The 19,336-nt window shown below is 33.1% G+C and overlaps 2 protein-coding genes across 2 annotated transcripts; one reads left to right on the top strand and one right to left on the bottom strand.

Annotated features, from left to right (window-relative positions):
- The first annotated feature begins 5,593 nt into the window (after positions 1 to 5,593).
- On the top strand, positions 5,594 to 6,438 carry LOC129745409 (uncharacterized). Its single transcript, XM_055738475.1, has 4 exons — positions 5,594 to 5,770; positions 5,850 to 5,913; positions 5,981 to 6,203; positions 6,258 to 6,438. Exons 1-4 carry the CDS (start codon positions 5,707 to 5,709, stop codon positions 6,375 to 6,377), a joined length of 471 nt encoding a protein of 156 aa, XP_055594450.1. The 5' UTR covers positions 5,594 to 5,706; the 3' UTR covers positions 6,378 to 6,438.
- LOC129745408 (uncharacterized) lies at positions 6,333 to 17,473 on the bottom strand. Its single transcript, XM_055738474.1, has 3 exons — positions 16,570 to 17,473; positions 6,723 to 7,999; positions 6,333 to 6,657 (listed from the first exon to the last, which is right to left on the bottom strand). Exons 1-2 carry the CDS (start codon positions 17,267 to 17,269, stop codon positions 7,698 to 7,700), a joined length of 1,002 nt encoding a protein of 333 aa, XP_055594449.1. The 5' UTR covers positions 17,270 to 17,473; the 3' UTR covers positions 6,333 to 6,657; positions 6,723 to 7,697.
- Between the last annotated feature and the right edge of the window lie 1,863 nt (positions 17,474 to 19,336).

Raw genomic sequence — 19,336 nt, 5'->3', positions numbered from 1 at the left:
TCTGGTGAAAAACCTATCATTTGAGTAAGCGGAAGGAGAAGGAAGAGGTTGCGGGGGGAGGGGGTTGGGCTATCCCTTTATAAAACAACCAGCGAATCTATGATAACCACTGCGAAAAAATGTTGATATTTTTTTTTATTTGTAGGTTATCTGGTATTTTAGAATTGTCACTTTAAGAGCTCTTTTAAAAATTTCTCGTTATAAATGAAATTTTTCCAATAAAAATAATACACACGTTGTTGAGAGATGACACGTAGAAAAAAATTCAAGTTATCTTAATTTTAATCCTGACCTTCTAAATATTAGCGATCTGTATGTATGTATGTTGGTAATCCACCATGGGTGCACGGATTCACCGCAGTTTCTGCCAAAGTATGGGTTCACATGCATTCCTTAGATTATTAGGTTCGACAAATCTCCAATGCAGCGCGCTCCATACCCGGACCCCATGGCTTCGTATGAACTGTTATGTGGTGAATGTATTGCGTGTGTTGATGTAGGTATATTTTGGAAGAACGAATCAATCAGGTGGGCTAGTTTACTTACAGGTATTCCGGCATCCGTGTATATACCTGGCCAGCTGGCAACTGATTGAACATTCCAATTATATAGTCAGTTATATAATGAAACACATCTTACCTGTCGGCCCGCTTATGGGATTCGAACCCAAAAGTTTTTCTTGCCGATACCGGGAACCGAACCCAGTACGCCTGGCGTACTAATACCAGACTCGCGCCAGCCTATCCACTAGACCACATCGGCGCTAACTTCTAAATATTAGCGATCTGGTATTTTATAATTTATCGGAAGTATTTTACTTTTCACCGATAAGCCCGATAAACAAATTAACAAACATAACTAACGGGCATTGAATTCTTCATTGGGGTATTTTACTGAATCGTGATTTGGAAATTTAACACAATATATAAAATCAAGACTTTAAATATAAATTAAGTAGAAAAAAACGATTATATCAAAATCAGTTTGTAAATTCTGGAACCGAATTTCATTTGATTTGCTCTTGAATTTAAAGTTTTCATTCAAAATTTTCAGTTTTAATTGTATAACAAAAAATAAATTACAAAGAAAAGTGATAAATCTTTGTTCACCTTCACATAACTACCAATTTTTTAAACAATTTTGAATTATAAAGCCAATTTTGAAATGAAGGGGTAGTTCTGAATGTTAATATTCTTCTTTAACAGTCTCAATAATTTGCTATTGAAATAGCCAAGCTTTCTGATAAAGAATATCAAACCTTAAGCTAAATTTTAAATTAAAATTTCAATATTGTTGTGTAGATGAGCTGAAAGGAGTATTGGTGACATAATTGCTGTAGATCTTGAAATCCAGGATAGTTGGTTAAAAATCACTAAAAGATCTTCTGACTGTTTTGCATGATAGAATGCCTTGTTGCCGAAAAAATAGTGGAATTGATACTTTTAATTCAAAAGGGAAAAATTGAAACCGTGGCAAACTGATTTTGAAAGCTTTTTGCGTCTCAAACTCGATTTTTTTGTCTGTTTTTTCCCTTCTAATTTTCTGGCATTCAGTAATTTTAAAACTTAGCAGTTCAGAGTGAAATCGATCATTGATAATTGATGAAGAAACTAACCTGAACAACAAAAAATATGTTAAATCTTTACATTATCCTTTATTCATTCAACGATGCAGGTCAGACGGAAGAATGCTAAAAAGTAACAAATTCCCGGAAAAAAACAATACAGATTTCGTCTAGATAATCTTCGTATTTTACAAAACGCTTACTTCTATAATTTTTTCTCATGGTAAATTACTCACAGTCTTTATGAAAATTAATCATAAAGTTAATATCTTTTTTACACTTTTGCTACAAAGTGCACAAATTTCTCCAATGACCCTTGTATTTTTCAAAATTTATACACAAAAATGAGCTGATATAATAATTAAAATTTGCATTTAGAACTCCTAAATAAGTTTAAATCAGTTTTCAAATTCTTTGCACTTCGGAAAATGTAAATTTAGTTTTCTTGTATTATAGTTTTGAATGCAGATTTTGGGTTCTAGAGATGAATTTGAATCTCTATCTCCAACACCAATTCCTGAAACAGCTGATATAAATACTTTTTTTGTTCCTTTTTGGCACTAAAAACTCATAGGAAACGCAAAAGTCATATAACGTAATCTTTTTCTTCGATTTATTGTTGCTGAAATCTCTTGAGAAGATTTTTTAAAATTTAAACTCATACTATGAATATTTTATAATAGATTTCTGTTTGGCAGTACTTGTATTTTTTTCATAGTCATCCATAATATGAATGTTTGATGTGATACATTTCCGATCTAAAATTTAAATTTTTGTTTTTGAATTTCATAATATAGTATAATATAATTTTAAGTTTTTAATTCATATTTGAATGGTGGATTGATTTAAGGTGAAAAATTCTCGCGAAAGAGAATCTTTACTGTGATTCAGAACCTGATTTTTTTATTTTGCAATTGAAGGCAATAAATATATGATGAAAGCAGAACAAATATTCAAGTATTTCAGTGTTATAACCATTTCCCGCCCTACTTCCTACTTCCCGGCACATCTACTAAGAAAAGTTCCAACTTTTTATAGAAATTAGAGCTTTTGCGGGTATTTTGTAACGGATTTTTACCGCTTGGGGAGGGGATCACCCCAATCACCCCCCCCCCCCATAGGACCGCGCCTACGGGCATCTCTTGGACAGTCGTGTCAGACCGACGCTGTCAAACGTCGAACGTTTTCAGAAAACTCAATGAGGTCTTCAGGCTTGGTGGAATTGTTGTCCTAATCTTCTTTCTAAACCTCCTTTCAGGTACAAATATGACCGTCTCTCGTTGGTGGCTATACTTCGGAGGACTTCCTTAGCCGGACCACGTAGCATGGCGGCAAGATATTTGGCTTTCATCTCATCATCTCAGTAATTTCTATCGGCGGTAAGTTCGAAAGTGAGTAGTTAGTCTTTCCAACATTTAGTACCGTCGTATATTTCTGGAGTGGGATTTGCTTTAAAACACGAGCTGGAAACATTTTCTCCGGCTCGTGGTTAATTTGGCTTCTCACTATTACCAGAGATATTTTCTTTGTCATCTTCACTTGCTCCGGTTATCGGCGAGCTTTGATTTAACTGATATTATAGATTCAACTACAACTGTATGGTTGTTTCAACCATGAATATAATAAATGGAATAATATACTGATTGATGTTGGAAATATTAATATGTATTGAAGATTCAACTATAGTGCTATGATTCTTTTAACAATAAATATTTGCTTAAGTATTCTTCTATGATTGATTTTATGCATTCAACTATATATTTACAGTTGTTTTTTGTCGTTCTTGCATTAGTTTTCAATTTAATTCTGGTTATATACATTAGACTAGTTCACTTTTCGGCTTTTTTCGCTGATCACAACGCCACTTACAGGGTTTGATCCTCATTCATTTTCAAGTACTCTGGCCGAATTTGAGCTCATTTGACTAAGTTTCCAGCGTGCGCTAGAAGTTTTATTGAAAAAAGTCAATTTTTCTGGAAAATTTTCGTAGATATGTTCTAGCAAGCTGTTGTTAATATTAAATGATTATTTTATAGTGCTCGGTGATTGGTATGACAAGCATTCGTATGGATCTTTTTTAGATAATTGACTAAATCAAACCGAAAAAAATTAAAAATTCATAAACCAACAAACTTTTACAGAAAATTTACTTACAAGTTAAGAGCTTAAAATCAGTAGTAAATAGAAAAAAAATATTTTCGATATAAACTTTTCTTAAAAAGATAGCCTTATTTATAACCTTTAATTTGATGTATATCACTTAATGATCGCAAGAGTGCTAGCAAAGTTATTCAAATATCTATGCAACAAATTTGATTTGATAAAATATTTTTCATTCAAGTATGCTCCACACCAACTTGTGCACAAGAAAGGATATTTTATTCAATCAAGTACCCCATGACGGGGCCAGGAGTTAAAAAAAGCGCGCGCTTTGATCAAGTTGTAAGCAAGTCCTCTTGATGCCACGTTTTGCAGGTTGCATGATGCTAAAACTTGAATGGAGACAACATTATGATTCAAAGAATGTGATGTGAGTGTTTGAATATCTTTGCTTGTATTTTTGCGATAATTAAGTGTAATACATCAAATTAAAGGTTATAAATAAGGCTATCTTTTTATGAAAAGTTTATATCGAAAATATTTTTTTTCTATTTACTACTGATTTTAAGCTCTTAACTTGTAAGTAAATTTTCTGTAAAAGTTGGTAGTTTATGAATTTTTAATTTTTTTCGGTTTGATTTAGTCAATTATCTAAAACAGGTCCATACGAATGCTTGTCATACCAATCACCGAGCACTATAAAATTATCATTTAATATTAACAACAGCTTGCTAGAACATATCTACGAAAATTTTCCAGAAAAATTGACTTTTTTCAATAAAACTTCTAGCGCACGCTGGAAACTTACTCAAATGAGCTCAAATCCGGTCAGAGTACTTGAAAATGAATGAGGATCAAACCCTGTAAGTGGCGTTGTGATCAGCGAAAAAAGCCGAAAAGTGAACTAGTCTAATATACATATTTTGTTTATTTTTTATTATTTGAAAGCAAAAAAAATATAGTTAAAGTATCAGCAGCGGTCAGGCGTCAAAGCTATAATAACACTCAATTTTGACACTTTGGCGGCGCACCGCAAGGTTTCAAACCAGGTGTTATCTTGCTCCTGGGTGTAAAAAAAGCAAGCCAGGAGCAAAATTTGAATACACGCATTATTATTTCTTCTCTATGCTTGGTTCTCTGCCCGAATCACCACCCACCGTTCCTACTCGGAGAGCAATCAAACCCAATTTGCTGGACGCGCTGCTTGTGGTTCTAGAAATTTTGGAATGATTTTACGTTTATAATTTTCATATTTTTGTGAAATCTCACAGTGTGAACTGTTGCACCTTACTAGAATGTAAATTAAATTTGCTTTCCAATGAATACACTTTTGGTTGTTCCAAACAAAGTAAAAGCACTGAAAATCCTGGTACAACCTGACGGGGGACCACAAAAACAGATAAAATTTCAATTTGTAAAAAAATCGCGCAAAGTAGTCAACTTTGAAAAATTCCAGTAAATTCAATTTTTGTTGCATCGAAAATCTAAAGACAGCCAAATGTTTGAATTTCAATAAATTTTGAATGACTACGTTAGTTCACTCAGCAATAAACCGATTTTACCCTATTATGATTGCCAAAACAGTTAAATTGTAAATAAATCTCATCCTACCTAACAAATCCTTATGAATACGCTTATGAATTTAAAAGAATATTTTCTGATATAGCTGATTTGTTTTTTTTTTAACTTTCTATGTAGATACTGGTTCAGATCCTAATTACCTATTTCCATTTAATTAACACTCGCATGTACAGGTAAATAAAAACGCTTAGAATTGCAACCCAACCATTTCTTTGGCATCCTATTCTGACGATCACTTAAAAAATCCCTGAACTTCTGCTGTACTCTGGACGCATCAAGTGTATTAAACCATCAAAAGTTGGCGTCAGAAGTGATTACATCTATTAATCAAAACAAAAACGTCCGATAGAGTAGGTAATGCTATTTAGGTCAGCGAATTGTTTCTTCATTCAGTCGGTTCCCGAATGATCGTTTGATTTGGTGTTGGTCGTTCAGTTTGCGTTTATCAGCTCTCGAGCAGAATGCGCTTTCGGGTCTTTTTCTACATTCTCACGCTGGCGCTGACAGTTTCGACCGTGAACGCCGGTAAGTTTGAAATCGTGAAATAAACGAATTGTATTCCAATGAAGGTCGTTTTTATGACTTTTTTTTCTTAATTTGGCAGCTCCCCTTCTTGGACTTGGAAATGTAATCGGTGGCGGAACCGGAAGTGGAGGCGGACTACTCAAGTAAGATGGTTTGTCGAGTCGCTTCAATTGAAATTGAAATTTAATCAAACTACTTCCGCGTTTGCAGTAAAGTTCAAGAATTCGGCGAAAGAGTTTACGAGAAGAAGCGAGACTTCCTGAATGGAATTAATGAAAAAGTTTCCAATATACTGTGGATTCCACCGTTGCCAACTAAAGTTTCAAGAGAAGAGGTGGAACACTTTAATCTTCCAGCAGCCCAGGACCACGATCGTTTGATATTTTCGGATACTGGATCCGACGAAGGCTACACGGAACCAAATTTGGAAATTGTGAGACAGTTAAAAAATCGTAGTACTTAAACTTTATACAAATATTTCTTTCAGTATGCACGTAGCAGTTTCCTATCCCCAGAAGATTTGGAAGATCGAAACGGACCCCAACAGACTAGACCAAACGTATCGGTTAACGTGAAAAATAGCTTCAGTTTATTTGGTAAAGCATGATCTTAAACGGTAAAAAACTGGATCGATTCAACAAAACTTAAAAATAAATGTATAAAAAATTGCCCGATGCATAAATTTAAAGTCACTATTCCTCATGTCAGCTGTTCTTCGGTTGAAGATTTTGATGTATTCGTTAGACTTGAGTTTGTGACAAGTCGACTGAGAGAGTTCTTCTCGACGATGATTGCAGGCGGATGATCACAACCTATCATATGGGTGTCCATCGAGTCGAATGGATCACTCATATCACCCTTATCCTGATGGAAGTTCATTTGAGGAGCTAAAATGAGAAAAAAAATTAGATTCATCACATTCGATTTTTCTCAAATACAAGTCACAACTTACCGGATCGAACAGCTACAATAAGCACTATCAAAAGTGCACAACCAAATAAATTCTGCATCGTCCCAACAAAAAGTATCGTAAACAAAACAACTTAAAGTGTGTTGTATCAAGCAAACTGCAAAAATCCAGTCGGATCAGCAATTTTTTTCAAACCCGTCAGTGACCACAGTTCGATCGAGAATACCGCCATTGGGTCGGGCGAGTTGCTTTGTGTTCGCTGCGGAATGATTTGTTTCGTTTGTTTTTTTTTGTGTATTTCTGCTGCCATTCTGAGAGACTTTATGATGATCGTTATCAATGGAAGGGATCATCACTGAGTGAGGTTCAATCTATTTAAAAAACACACTCAGCTTCAATGTAGCTCGGTTCAAGATGAGTCTAACTGAGGCAAACGGGTTGTAGTAAAAAGCGTCATTTGAAGGTGGGATGCTAGAGATGAAACAGTTGCTATAATATGAATTCAATTTTGTTAAAAGATGCTCCTGATTGGGTATAGTTCCAATTTTTAGGATGTTGTTACAAGATTCTGTAAATAGTTTTGAAATGGTTGATGTTTTTTTTCTGTTATGCGAGACTAAGTAAACTAAGTTAAATATCGCGAGAATAAGTTTCAATTTACATTCTTGGAGGGTCGAAGGAGTTTAAAAGAAAAATTGATTTCAATTTTTTTATTCCGAACAATTGTCCTTTAAGTCGCAGATGTAACCAATCAAGTAATAGGGCGTGACATTGAGTGAAGTTGAATCTGCTCATAATATGAAATACTGAATTTATTTTACGATATGTACATCATCTGGAAGATGCAATTGAAAAGAAAACACTTACAACTGCTACATTCTTAAAATCTTATAAATTATGACTTACACTGCTGCTCGATAAAAAAAAATCGAACTTTATGCGATTGAAACGGTAAGCAACCGGAACAACAATTTTGAAAAATGATTGATAACCTCCCCGTGAAATAAAAAGTTGCATCTAATCGTGGTGCTGTTTATATGGGAGGTCCACCTTGTTGTCAACATTTTTTCGTTTTGAATATGGTGTTGGAAGTACGGGATTAGAAGGTGCCCGGTCCCACGGATTGTGCGGTACCGATGGAGGAGTTGGCTCTTGTTGTGACCCGTGATGGTAGCTGTGACCGGATGAAGGATAAACGTTACAGTAGCAAGTTTTTTGCCAGTTGATTCCGCTGTTTCCATTGCTGCTTCCACCACCGGAAGGAGGTGGTGGGTCTGGGTGATGTTGGCTCACGTGATACGGAACATAGATGGGGGTGCCTAAGAGGAAAGAGAAAATGGCAAACACATTAAGTCAAAAACTTTTCCCTACAACGTTAAAATTTATGTAGGTCTAAGATTATGAACAAATTTTCTTCATTTGACACACATTTCTTTGTTGCATCTTTTACGTTTTGGTTGTTTTATTTTTTCCACTTTTTATGTCGTTGCAAAACATTTTCTCTTCTGATGTGTGAAATTTAAGGCAAGTTAGATTACTCGTTAGTTTTTACATTTGTTTAAAATTTTCTGCTTCTCCACCTGAATATCGTGGGTTATGCTTCATATCAAGTACATAAGTGCGAGGTATCATGAAATTGAAACCTTCACATATTAAAAAGGATTCGAAAATTTCATAAAATGGTTGTTTCACTAAAGCTCCCATTAGATTTTTTAAGATAAGTGAACAGTCATTTGATGCAAGCCTTGTCAATTCTATATAATCACTTGATTTTAAAGAAATTCATTCTAATTTTATGGAATTTTCTGTCACTTGAACGAATTTTCACATTATTAGCTCTATAGTTTAAACAAAACTTAAAGTACTGCAGGAATTGATAAAATTTCACTGAAGGGTCCATGTTTTTTTTTCATCTAAAAGATATTTATTTTGTATCAATTAGAAACCCCGATTTTTTACACTTGACAGTGCATTTAAGCCCTTAAACAGCCTGTAAATTATTTTTGGATACATATGACACAAAATAATAAACAACTGATAAATTTCGAACGCAGTATATCGGAAATGAATTAAAAAATTAAAATATAAAATTGTTTATGGCAAGTATTTTAAAATAATTATAGTTTGTTGCTTTAATGAAAGTTATGTCCCTTTAATAGGGACATCTTGAGATTTCTTTAAAATTTCACAATCTTAAGATGTCCCTACTAAAAAGAACATCACTTTTCACCTATAAGGCCGATTAATTCAAAAAACAAACATTAAATTACGGTGATTAATCTCTTCTTAAATTAAAAATAACACTAGTTTACAGCATTTTTGTACTCAGTAAACTGAAGGTCATTTCTAATGTAAAATCGGGCGCTGAATCCGAAAATGAAATTCAAAAAAATCTCAGTAGAACCGTTTTTGAGTTATGCTCCAAATATGAAATTTCGGAAAAATTAGAAAAGTTCTTGTACTTAGATTAACATATCTCGGACGGCACAGCAGTAATTTGAAATCCCTCTTTTGCATATTGAAGGTGAATAAATTTTCTATCGACCATCTGAACACCGTTTTTGCGTTTGACCAGTAGTATTGTTGATATTAGTGACTTAATGATAGAAAAAATTATTAAAAACACATTTTTTTAGAGAAAATTTTGTTTCAACGAAAGTTTTAGACTCGATGGTAGCATTTAAAAAATCTGATTTTCTTTTGCGCTTGAATGTCAATTTAAAACAAAGATTTCAAGTGGTTGTTTATCAAAATTGGTTGAAAATTGAAGAAGTTATGGCTACTTTACCAGAACTGTCAAAATTATTTATTAGCTTACCAGAAGGTCACATGCCAAGTTTCAGGAAGGTCTGACCATAGGGAGGGGTTGCTTGAGTCTCAAACGTGAATAAAATTTTGGGGTATTTTGCCCGGAAGGAACGAAAAATACTGGTTTTTCATCAATTACTTCTTTCATCACTAGCTGATTGTTTTTTATGGTTGATTTTCTTAAAGCCTAAGTTAAGACAAATATTTCACTTGAAAACTGTAACTCGATTGGATTTGTAACAGAAAAGTTATTGCTGTTCAAAGATTGTATTTTGGTGCTCGTATAAAACGCAATGGGTAAAAAGTACTCATTGCGTGTTGGACAAAATTTGCGGCCTTTGAACTGCAATAACTTTTTTACTTCAAGTCCAATCGTGTTGCAGTCTTCGGGTGAAATATTTGTCTCAACTTAGGCTTTAAAAAAAATTAACCATAAAAACAATCGGCTTGTGACAAAAAAAGTTATTGATGAAAAATCAGTATTTTTTGTTCCTTCCGGGCAGAAGGCCTTAAAATTTTATTCACGTTTGGGATTCAAGCAACCTCTCCCTATGGTCAGATCTTCCTGAAATTTGGCATGTGACTTTCTGGTAAGCTAATAAATAATTTTGACTTAGAGTGAGTGAGATTTACCATGTGTTATTCTTCTTATACTATTATAAGTGTACTGCGATTCTTTAAATTATTAAAAACTGCAAAAATTACAGTTATGGTAAAGTAGCCATAACTTCTTCAATTTTCAACCGATTTTGATAAACAACCACTTGAAATCTTTGTTTTAAATTAACATTTAAAGGAAAAAGAAAATCAGATTCTTTAAATGCTACTATCGAGTCTTAAACTTTCGTTGAAACAAAATTTTCTCTAAAAAAAGGCGTTTTTAATAATTTTTTCTCTCATTAAGTCACTAATATCAACAATACTACTCGTCAAACGCAAAAACAGTGTTCAGATGAACGATAGAAAATTTATTCACCTTCAATATGCAAAAGAGGGATTTCAAATTACTGCTGTGCCGTCCGAGATATGTTAATCTAAGTACAAGAACTTTTTTAATTTTTCCGAAATTTCAAATTTGGGGCATAACTCAAAAACGGTTCTACTGAGATTTTTTTGAATTTCATTTTCGGATTCAGCGCCCGATTTTACTTTAAAAATGTTGGTCAGTTACTCAAGTTCACGATTTTTTTTAAATTTTGTAAACTAGTGCAATCATTGTTTTCATAATTTCATTAGTTAAGATAATTAGCATTTAAGATTTCGAATAACTGGACCCTTGAATGTTTTGTATGATCCAGTTTTCAATGACATTTTTGTAATTCAATATAATCTCAATCAATGTACTCTTTTTGGAGTCAGAGCATATGGTTACTTTAAAATAAAAGAGATTAAAGAATTTAGAAAACAAAAAAATAACAGATACCCAAAATCTCGAAAAATCTGCTTAAATCAAACCTTGATCTTACATATATCAATAACATTCATTCCAGAAACACAAGAAGCGCTGGTAACATGAACTTCTTCATAGCAAGAACTAGAACACAATTTGCGCAAAATAGCTTAGTTCACCGCGGAATGATTCTTTTTAATTCACTCCCAATGGAAATTAAAAACGCTAGAAACCTATCCACATTCAAGAAACATCTTAAGTTATTTCTCTTCAATGAATCTTAAGTTAATTCAGCTTAGTGGCATCATCCCACCTTGACGAAGCCTTACGGCATATAGACAGTTTGGTTAGTCGGGGGGTTCGATGCCTCTTTGCTTCGCCATAAAAAAAAACTAACTTTTTTGCATTGCACTCCCAAGACAACCTCCAAAAGCAATGCGACGTAGGCGCGGTAAAACCTACTTACATGGACTCTTGGGAGCTTAGGATAGGAAATTATCCTTGTGCTATGCAATCCCTTTTCCTGCCCCTTTCCTTCCCTGACCAATCCTAACCCTTGTAGCAAAATAGTCATGATAAGTTTACCAGCCGGGAACCCTAAGCGTCTCCTCCAATGAAGGCAACGGAGTCACGTGCACATCACATTTATAAATTCTCTGGCTGAGCAGTTGACAACAGTCTTCAGACTAATCCAACTGCTAATGAAATGTTAATAAATAAATTAAAAAAAAAAAAAAACATGTGTTTCGAATATTTCAACGTTGGCTCTGAGTAACCTCTGAAGTGAAAGAAACGACTATATTGAAAAAGAATTTTGTATAATAACAATCGCTAGAGTAAAATACGATTCCCCATCGTAGGGTACAACAATCGGTCGAATTATCTTAAGATATTAAAATTTTGGCAATTTAGAAAATGTCAATTTTTTAAATTTAATCAATTTTGTAATAATTGAACATTTTAATAAAATTGGCGAAATGAACAAAAGTAACAAAATTGACAAAATAGCTTCAATTGTTAGCAATAATAAAGTTTGTCAAAATGACAAGGTGGAAAAAATAGTAAACATTGACAAAATTTAAAAAAGATGTACAATTTCAGCCAAATTAATGGAAAAGACAAATAAGACAAAAATTTAAAATTAATCATTATGGTAAATTTTGTTACTATTGCCATTTCTGTCATTTTTGTTGTTTTTTGACAATTTTGAAAATTTTGACAATTTTGTCATTTTTGTCATCTTTGTTATTTTTGTCATTTTCGTTGTTTTTGTCATTTTTGTCATTTTTGTCATTTTTGTCATTTTTGTCATTTTTGTCATTTTTGTCATTTTTGTCATTTTTGTCATTTTTGTCATTTTTGTCATTTTTGTCATTTTTGTCATTTTTGTCATTTTTGTCATTTTTGTCATTTTTGTCATTTTTGTCATTTTTGTCATTTTTGTCATTTTTGTCATTTTTGTCATTTTTGTCATTTTTGTCATTTTTGTCATTTTTGTCATTTTTGTCATTTTTGTCATTTTTGTCATTTTTGTCATTTTTGTCATTTTTGTCATTTTTGTCATTTTTGTCATTTTTGTCATTTTTGTCATTTTTTCAATTATTTACATTTTGTCGATGTAGTTAAGTTTGTCAACTTTGTGAATTTTACCTTTTCTTTATTTTGTCATTTTTGTTAATTTTTATCAAAATATCAAAAGAGTCACGCTTGGCACTAGAACATAATAAAAAAATGTGAGTTTTGCAACAACAACACCGTAAAATTTCACTTGACAGTTTTTCCGATGCTATCCATGATCGTATGTCGCGCAACGTTAGGTATGTAGAGGGTGAGATGAAAAGCCACGAAAAAACGAGCCCGGAGTCCAGGTTGCCGAAATCACAGAAAAATCTGTAATTTCGAAGAATTTTGAGCAAATTTTCATCACAGAATCTGTGTTACAGAGCACAGAATTTTTAAATATTCACATATTATACAGACCCAATTCATTATAAACTTTTTATGAAATTCAAGGAAATAGTATCTCAGAAAATCATCACATAATTTTTATGTGAAATCGCAGAAAGTCAGATTAGGGTGTGAAAAATGCACTTGCAAAGGCAGCGGCTCAGAAAAATGATTTTTGGAGATCGTACTCGTTCATTTTTTTTTTTTTTTGAAAAATGACATATTTTCGACAGTTTTTCATAATAAAATTCTAAGACCCCGATAAAGTATCGAACATGTAGCTCTCGTATTTTCATTTTTTTTATGATGTATATTTAAACTTAAACTTTTCAAAGATTTTTTTAGATTTTAAATTTTTAGGGGAGAGTGGGGTATCTTCGACCACTTTTTTCTTTGCTTCATAACTTCTTTATTCTAAAAGATAAAAAGAAAAAAAATAAATGGACAGGTTTTCTACATTTTGAAGGTATCATTAGGCATTTTTGATGATTTTTTTAAATACATTATTTTCCCGAGCTCTGACTGTTTTTAAAAAAGTATTTTTGTTTTTGATTTTGAAAAACTGTGGGGAAACGTGAGCCACCAAATCCAATTTGATTAGATAACGTGCAAAGTTTATGAGTTAACCCAAACTGAAATTTCATAATTCATTTAGTTATTTCAAAGCGATTTCAGATGAGGAAATAAAAAAAGAGAGTTGTGTATGATCGAATAGCTCCTAATTCCTGGCTCGCTGACGTTTCGTCAAAATTCCATATATAAGATTTATGTTCGCCTCTCTCGCATTGAAAAAAATGGACAAAATATTTTTCACAACTCTTTATTTGGCATAAGCAAACTTTGCAGATTGGAAAAACGTATTTTAAATTCTTAATGTGTATAAAAACATCAAAATATAGCTGGCCCACGATTCCCCACAAGCTATGATTTGCAAATACAATTTTATGTGGATTCAGAACAGCAAGCGAGGTATTCTAACACTCAAAATTTTAAATTCAGAACCAAATTATGATCATACAGTATGGTTAATCCAGACTATCAATCTAGACTAAAAACTAATGCCAAAACATCAAAAATCAATCCCAAGTAAAGAATTCAGCTACACTTTTACGTATTTTTTCAGTTCTTACTCGAAATTCAGGCCAGAAAATTGAATTTTGAATTAAATTAAACCTATTTCGTAGGTTTCCATGATTCCATAATTCCCATAACCAAAACTGTATTTGTTTTCGTATTTTGGATTTAGTATCCAGTTCGGAATTATTGATTTTCAGTTCGAATAATCATAAGAAATTAGAAATGAAAAGCTGCTCAGAAATCCTGGTTCAAAATTGGGTTTTGCATTTCATATCAAATTTAAATCATATTTTTCGAGATCATATGCATTTACAATATTTTGATTAAAATTTTCCGAATATTAAAGTACAAAAAATATGTTTTGTATTCAAATTCGAAGTTCTTCAACTTAACTTTTATAAAAAATTCAAAAATTTAAAGCTTCGAAATGACAATCCAAAACTGAAAAGTCAGATTCAGATCTTTGTAAGTTCATATTTAAATTCTGATTCATAAAAAAGATTAAAAATAAATAATTTGAATAGGGAATTTAGATTAAGCATGAACTACAGAATTTAAATAAAAGATATATGAATGAGAGCTCTTTAACATAGCTCATAAAATTCTGATCTGGAATTAGATTCGGAAATCGAAATTTTTTGTCATTTCAGAAATCGTATGGAAATTCTGAATACACATTCAAAGCGCAATTTTTTTAAATTCAGATTCAGAATTCAGATTCAAAATTCAGAAAAAGGTTTTTGTTGGGTTGGTTTTTGGCACTTTTTCTAAGCGATTCTGCACCGTATTTGTGGTGTAAGAAGTAGCTAAAACTATAAACTTTATTTAACATTTTGTAGTGAAGAGAAGAGACTATCATCTATTTACAATTGATGCTGCCCTAATCTCGCAAATACAAATCTACTATAGCATAAGTATATGGATCGGTATCCGTCAACAGAGGAGTAGAACTGGTTTGTATTTAACTATAAGAGTAATTTTTATAAGTGACTTATTTATTTGAGAGTACATTTTGTTTTTATGCGTAGAAACTCGTTTGAAACCTCCAACAGTCCTAAAGCAGAATTGTATGGATCGATATCTACCTAATGAGGAAATAAATCGTTAGGAATCTAGCCACAACAAGAGTAAGTTATTTTAATGATTCACTTACTATTTTGGATATAAGTCTGAATTAAGAGGCAGATACTCGCTTAAATCCTCAAACGATCCTAAAGCACAACGTTTGCTCTCAAATGTCACAACGACGATAATCCAAAATTCTATCAACTGTTCTACTTCTCTTTTTTTCGCCTAATCCTCACTAAAAAATGTCATTACTTCTACTGCAGTATTGCGCGCTCCCAGATATTGGTGATATTTTCCGAAGTCGGTCAGTTATGCCGTAACAGGTTTAACTTGTAAATGAATTTTACAATCAACATAAATAGTTGAAGAATTCAAGAAATCATGAACTTAACACATTGCGAACCAAATACGAAATATCTCGTTTTTTCGCTTGCCAACAGCGTGCTACACTTTTAAGTATGGAATGAATTTGAGTATCAAAATTTATTCGACAAAATTGAGCACAACATTTGCCGTAACTTGAAAACGCTAAATTTTTAAAATTAAGTCCAGGGATTTCTGAGATATAGAATGCCGAAAATCGGTGTTTCTCATCAAAGATTTTTTCGTGGGCCTTAATGTGTTAATATTGCTCTTCAATTCAAGTTTCATATTTCAAATTTTTGAACAAACTTAGTTTGTAAACGCAATTCAATTCAAAATCAAAACATAAAGGTAGAATTTGAGTTCTTTGTTTTGTCCAAGAAATTTATTTTTTTTAAATCCTCAACATTATGTTCCAGAAATCAATAATTAAAATTCTGCTAATTTAATATAGATGTTTGAATGAGGTTTCATTATCGGGTTCATAACGTTTGAATTATGCTTTTTAATGGAGCATACTTGCGGCAAGCGAAAAAACGTGATGTCTCGTATTTGGTCGCAACGTGTAAATATTGCAGTTTTTTAAAGCCAAATTTGAAACTAAAATCAATAATTTGGTGCAAGTTTGCATCAAGAAAATTTGATCCAAAAATCTGATAAGTTTTATCTCTTACCTTTTTTTGAAAATTTGATTTATTTTCAACAAAGTTTGAATTTGCAAACGGTTTGGAAGATTGGGTTTGAGTACAGATTTTTATAGATAGTTTTTATTTAAAAAAGGAAGACTCTCCTTAAAAGCTTATTTTATGGCCAAATCAACTAAGTATCTGGTAGATCAACCATCATACTCTTAAACAAATTCAGAACTTTTAATCATCGATGAAAGCGAATTTAGCTAACCTTTTAGGTTTAGGACCAATTTTCTGAAGTTTCGATTTAATAGGAAAACTTTGAATGTCAAAGTGTTTAAAAATGCATAATTATATAGTTACAAAATTTTTTAAATTTTTTTTGTATTTTTGAATTGGTGGGCAAAAAATTATAGATTAAAATCAGTCACCAAACCACCCTCTCCCCCCCACGAGTCGGTTCTTCCTACGGCCTGGATGGACACAAATCAGTTTTATTTGAACTCTCAAACTTAGCTGTATAATTCCTCTGTAAAATCAGTGGTTGAAATTTTTAAGATTGATCAAATTATAGTCTGTATTGTTAAGTATAGTGCAACAAATGTACCTTTATGATCATAATCGATTCTCCGATAGTATGGACGCTCCGTAGTCCAGAAACCGGCGATACTCGGATGGAACCGATTCCAACCGTCATAATTGCCTCCTCCATGTCGACGTTCGTCGGTTTTGTAGATAAACGGCGGAACATCCTTAGGTTTATCGCCATTGAGAGTGATTTCCGGTCTCCCAGTTGTCGAAGGCCTGGGAGGTTTGGTCGGTTTCGTCGGAACACCTGCCATTCCTTTGAAAACTGGCACACTTGCATTATCACCATCTTCACTATCTTCCTCCTCGTCGTCCTGATTGGCTTTTCCCTTGCCCTTTTTCGATCCATTCCCGTTATTATTTTTCTTCCCCAGATCTACCCGCCCATCCACTGTGTTTGTTTCATTGATGGCTTCTTCGGAAATTTCGATCGTGATATCAGTTCTAACACCAACCGATGGCCTTTCCACTGATTCTGACCCGGAACTACCGGAACTTCCGGAACTGCTGTCTTCACTTTCCGGCTGAGACACCCGTTTCAATTTGGAAGTATCAACGGTCACTTGAATTTTGGGATAATTTTTGTACACACTTACAAATCCACGATTATCATTCAAATCTTCGACTTCGGTAAAGTCAATTTGGGGCGATGGCTTAACGGCCAGGACCCCAGCAAAAGCCCAAACCGCCAAAAGTACAGCTCCGTGAAGCAACCGCATTTCGAAAATAATTACATTCAATCAGCCAAAAAAAAAAAGAAAGAACAGAACCCGAATTCCGGTTCTGGACCACCGCAAGCAAAAACGAAAGATCTCTTACCGCGTCAAGCGACGAACTGTGACTGCTACCGGGTTCTGAGCCCAAATTGGATAAAATTGATTCGACGACCCCACGCGCGCCCAATGAGGCGTCGAAAATTCCGCGATGAGGCTCGTATTCGATTCACCTGATGTTCAGCTGAGATGGGTTGAGATTTGTTGACGTTAGAATGTTCAGACAAAAACGACGACGGATGGGACTGGATGTGATCTTCCATCCATCAGAGATCTGTCAAGCTGAAACAATCGAGGCACTTTGATATGTTCCTGTTGTGCAAAATTCTTTTTCTGAATGAGAAGGAGCTCGCAAACCTTTAATTGAGTGAAAATGAAGCTGTTGAAATAAACCGAAATATAAAAATGAGCGAGATGATGTTCAAGACGAAATAAAAACTTTGAACAACACTTTTTATGACATTAGACTGAGTCGATTTGGGGTCGTTTTCGAATTTCTCAAACCCTGGGGTCTCAAAAGCTTCGTTTTGGTCCAAAACTCGTCCATGATTTTTTGCAGAATTTTTAAGTAACGTTTACATGAGTAAATTTGGACTTTTAGGTTTGTATGGGAAAATTGAATATTTTGTACTGAAAAATCAATATCATTTTTGTTTTTTTCTGTGCAACCGAGCCAGCTGGTGGTTTTTGTGCCAATTTATAAAATTCCTAAAGGAAATTTTCCGCTGAACAACTTTGTCGAAGACCGTAAATTCGTATCTTATTAGACAAAATAGTTATTAGCTGTTCAACAGAGGTATGTCTTTTGGCATTGATAAACAATAAATTCAATAGACACCACTATTGTGTGCCTTGCGAGGTATTGCATGACTACTTTTCATGCAATACTTCACGGGGCACAAGCAGTGGTGTCAATTGAATTTATTGTTTATCAATGCCAAAAGACATACCCCTGTTAAACAGCTAATAACTTTATTGTCTAATAAGATACGAATTTACGGTCTTCGACAAAGTTGTTCAGCAGAAAATTTCCTGTAAGAAATTTATAAATTGGCATAAAAACCTTTAGCAGGGTCGGTTCCACAGAAGGAACAAAAATGATGTTGATTTTTCAGTACAAAATATTCAATTTTCCCATACAAACCTAAAAGTCCAAATTTACTCATGTAAACATTACTTAAAAATTCTGCAAAAAATCATGGATGAGTTTTGGACCAAAACGAAGCTTTTGAGACCCCAGGGTTTGAGAAATTCGAAAATGACCCCAAATCGACTCAGTCTATTATGACATCTTTAAATGCTTTTAATATTCGAAGTTGTATTTTATGTTAGTCAGTTCAAAGTAGTTGTGACTTGAAATATGATTATCCCTTGAAAAATATGGCTTAGTTTTGCATGAACACCTAGAAGCTAAATTTTTTGTGAAATATTTATAGTCAAATTTGTATGGGATTATGAGATATTTTATTCGGATGGAACATAAAAACCTAGTTTTGCATCAATTTCTGAGGTCTCTTTCGCCCGATTTCATTTCATTATAGTTTTTCACGAAGCTTTAGGACAAATATTTCATCCCGAGGCCCCATTTCATTAAAAGTTATGATATAAAGTTATACAATTTAAAAACTAGCTTCTGAAGGGTCAATCAACGAAAAATACATTATTTGTCGTCATTCAATTTTGTGAGAATATGAATTTTCTAGCAAAATCATTTGAGGTGGATATTTCAATTAAAGACCTTTTTTTGAATAATTTAATGAAAAAATTTATTTTTAAAAGACGTTTGATTTTTTTGACATAAAATAATAGATTATCTTTGAAATTTACCGTGTTCAATCCAAGATTTTTATTATATTACATTACATTATTTATTATATTAATTTTATTTATTTATTTTTATTAAAAGATACTGCTAGCAGGTTATAAAGCTATTAGCGGGATCTCATTTTAACATATATACATGAAGAACTTGATCTTTTTTCAAGATTTTATTTCAAATCACAAACTACCTGC

Source organism: Uranotaenia lowii, chromosome 2 (assembly GCF_029784155.1).
Source record: "Uranotaenia lowii strain MFRU-FL chromosome 2, ASM2978415v1, whole genome shotgun sequence".
In the NCBI taxonomy this organism is placed as follows: domain Eukaryota; kingdom Metazoa; phylum Arthropoda; class Insecta; order Diptera; family Culicidae; genus Uranotaenia; species Uranotaenia lowii.
This window is presented reverse-complemented; position numbering and strand designations above follow the sequence as displayed.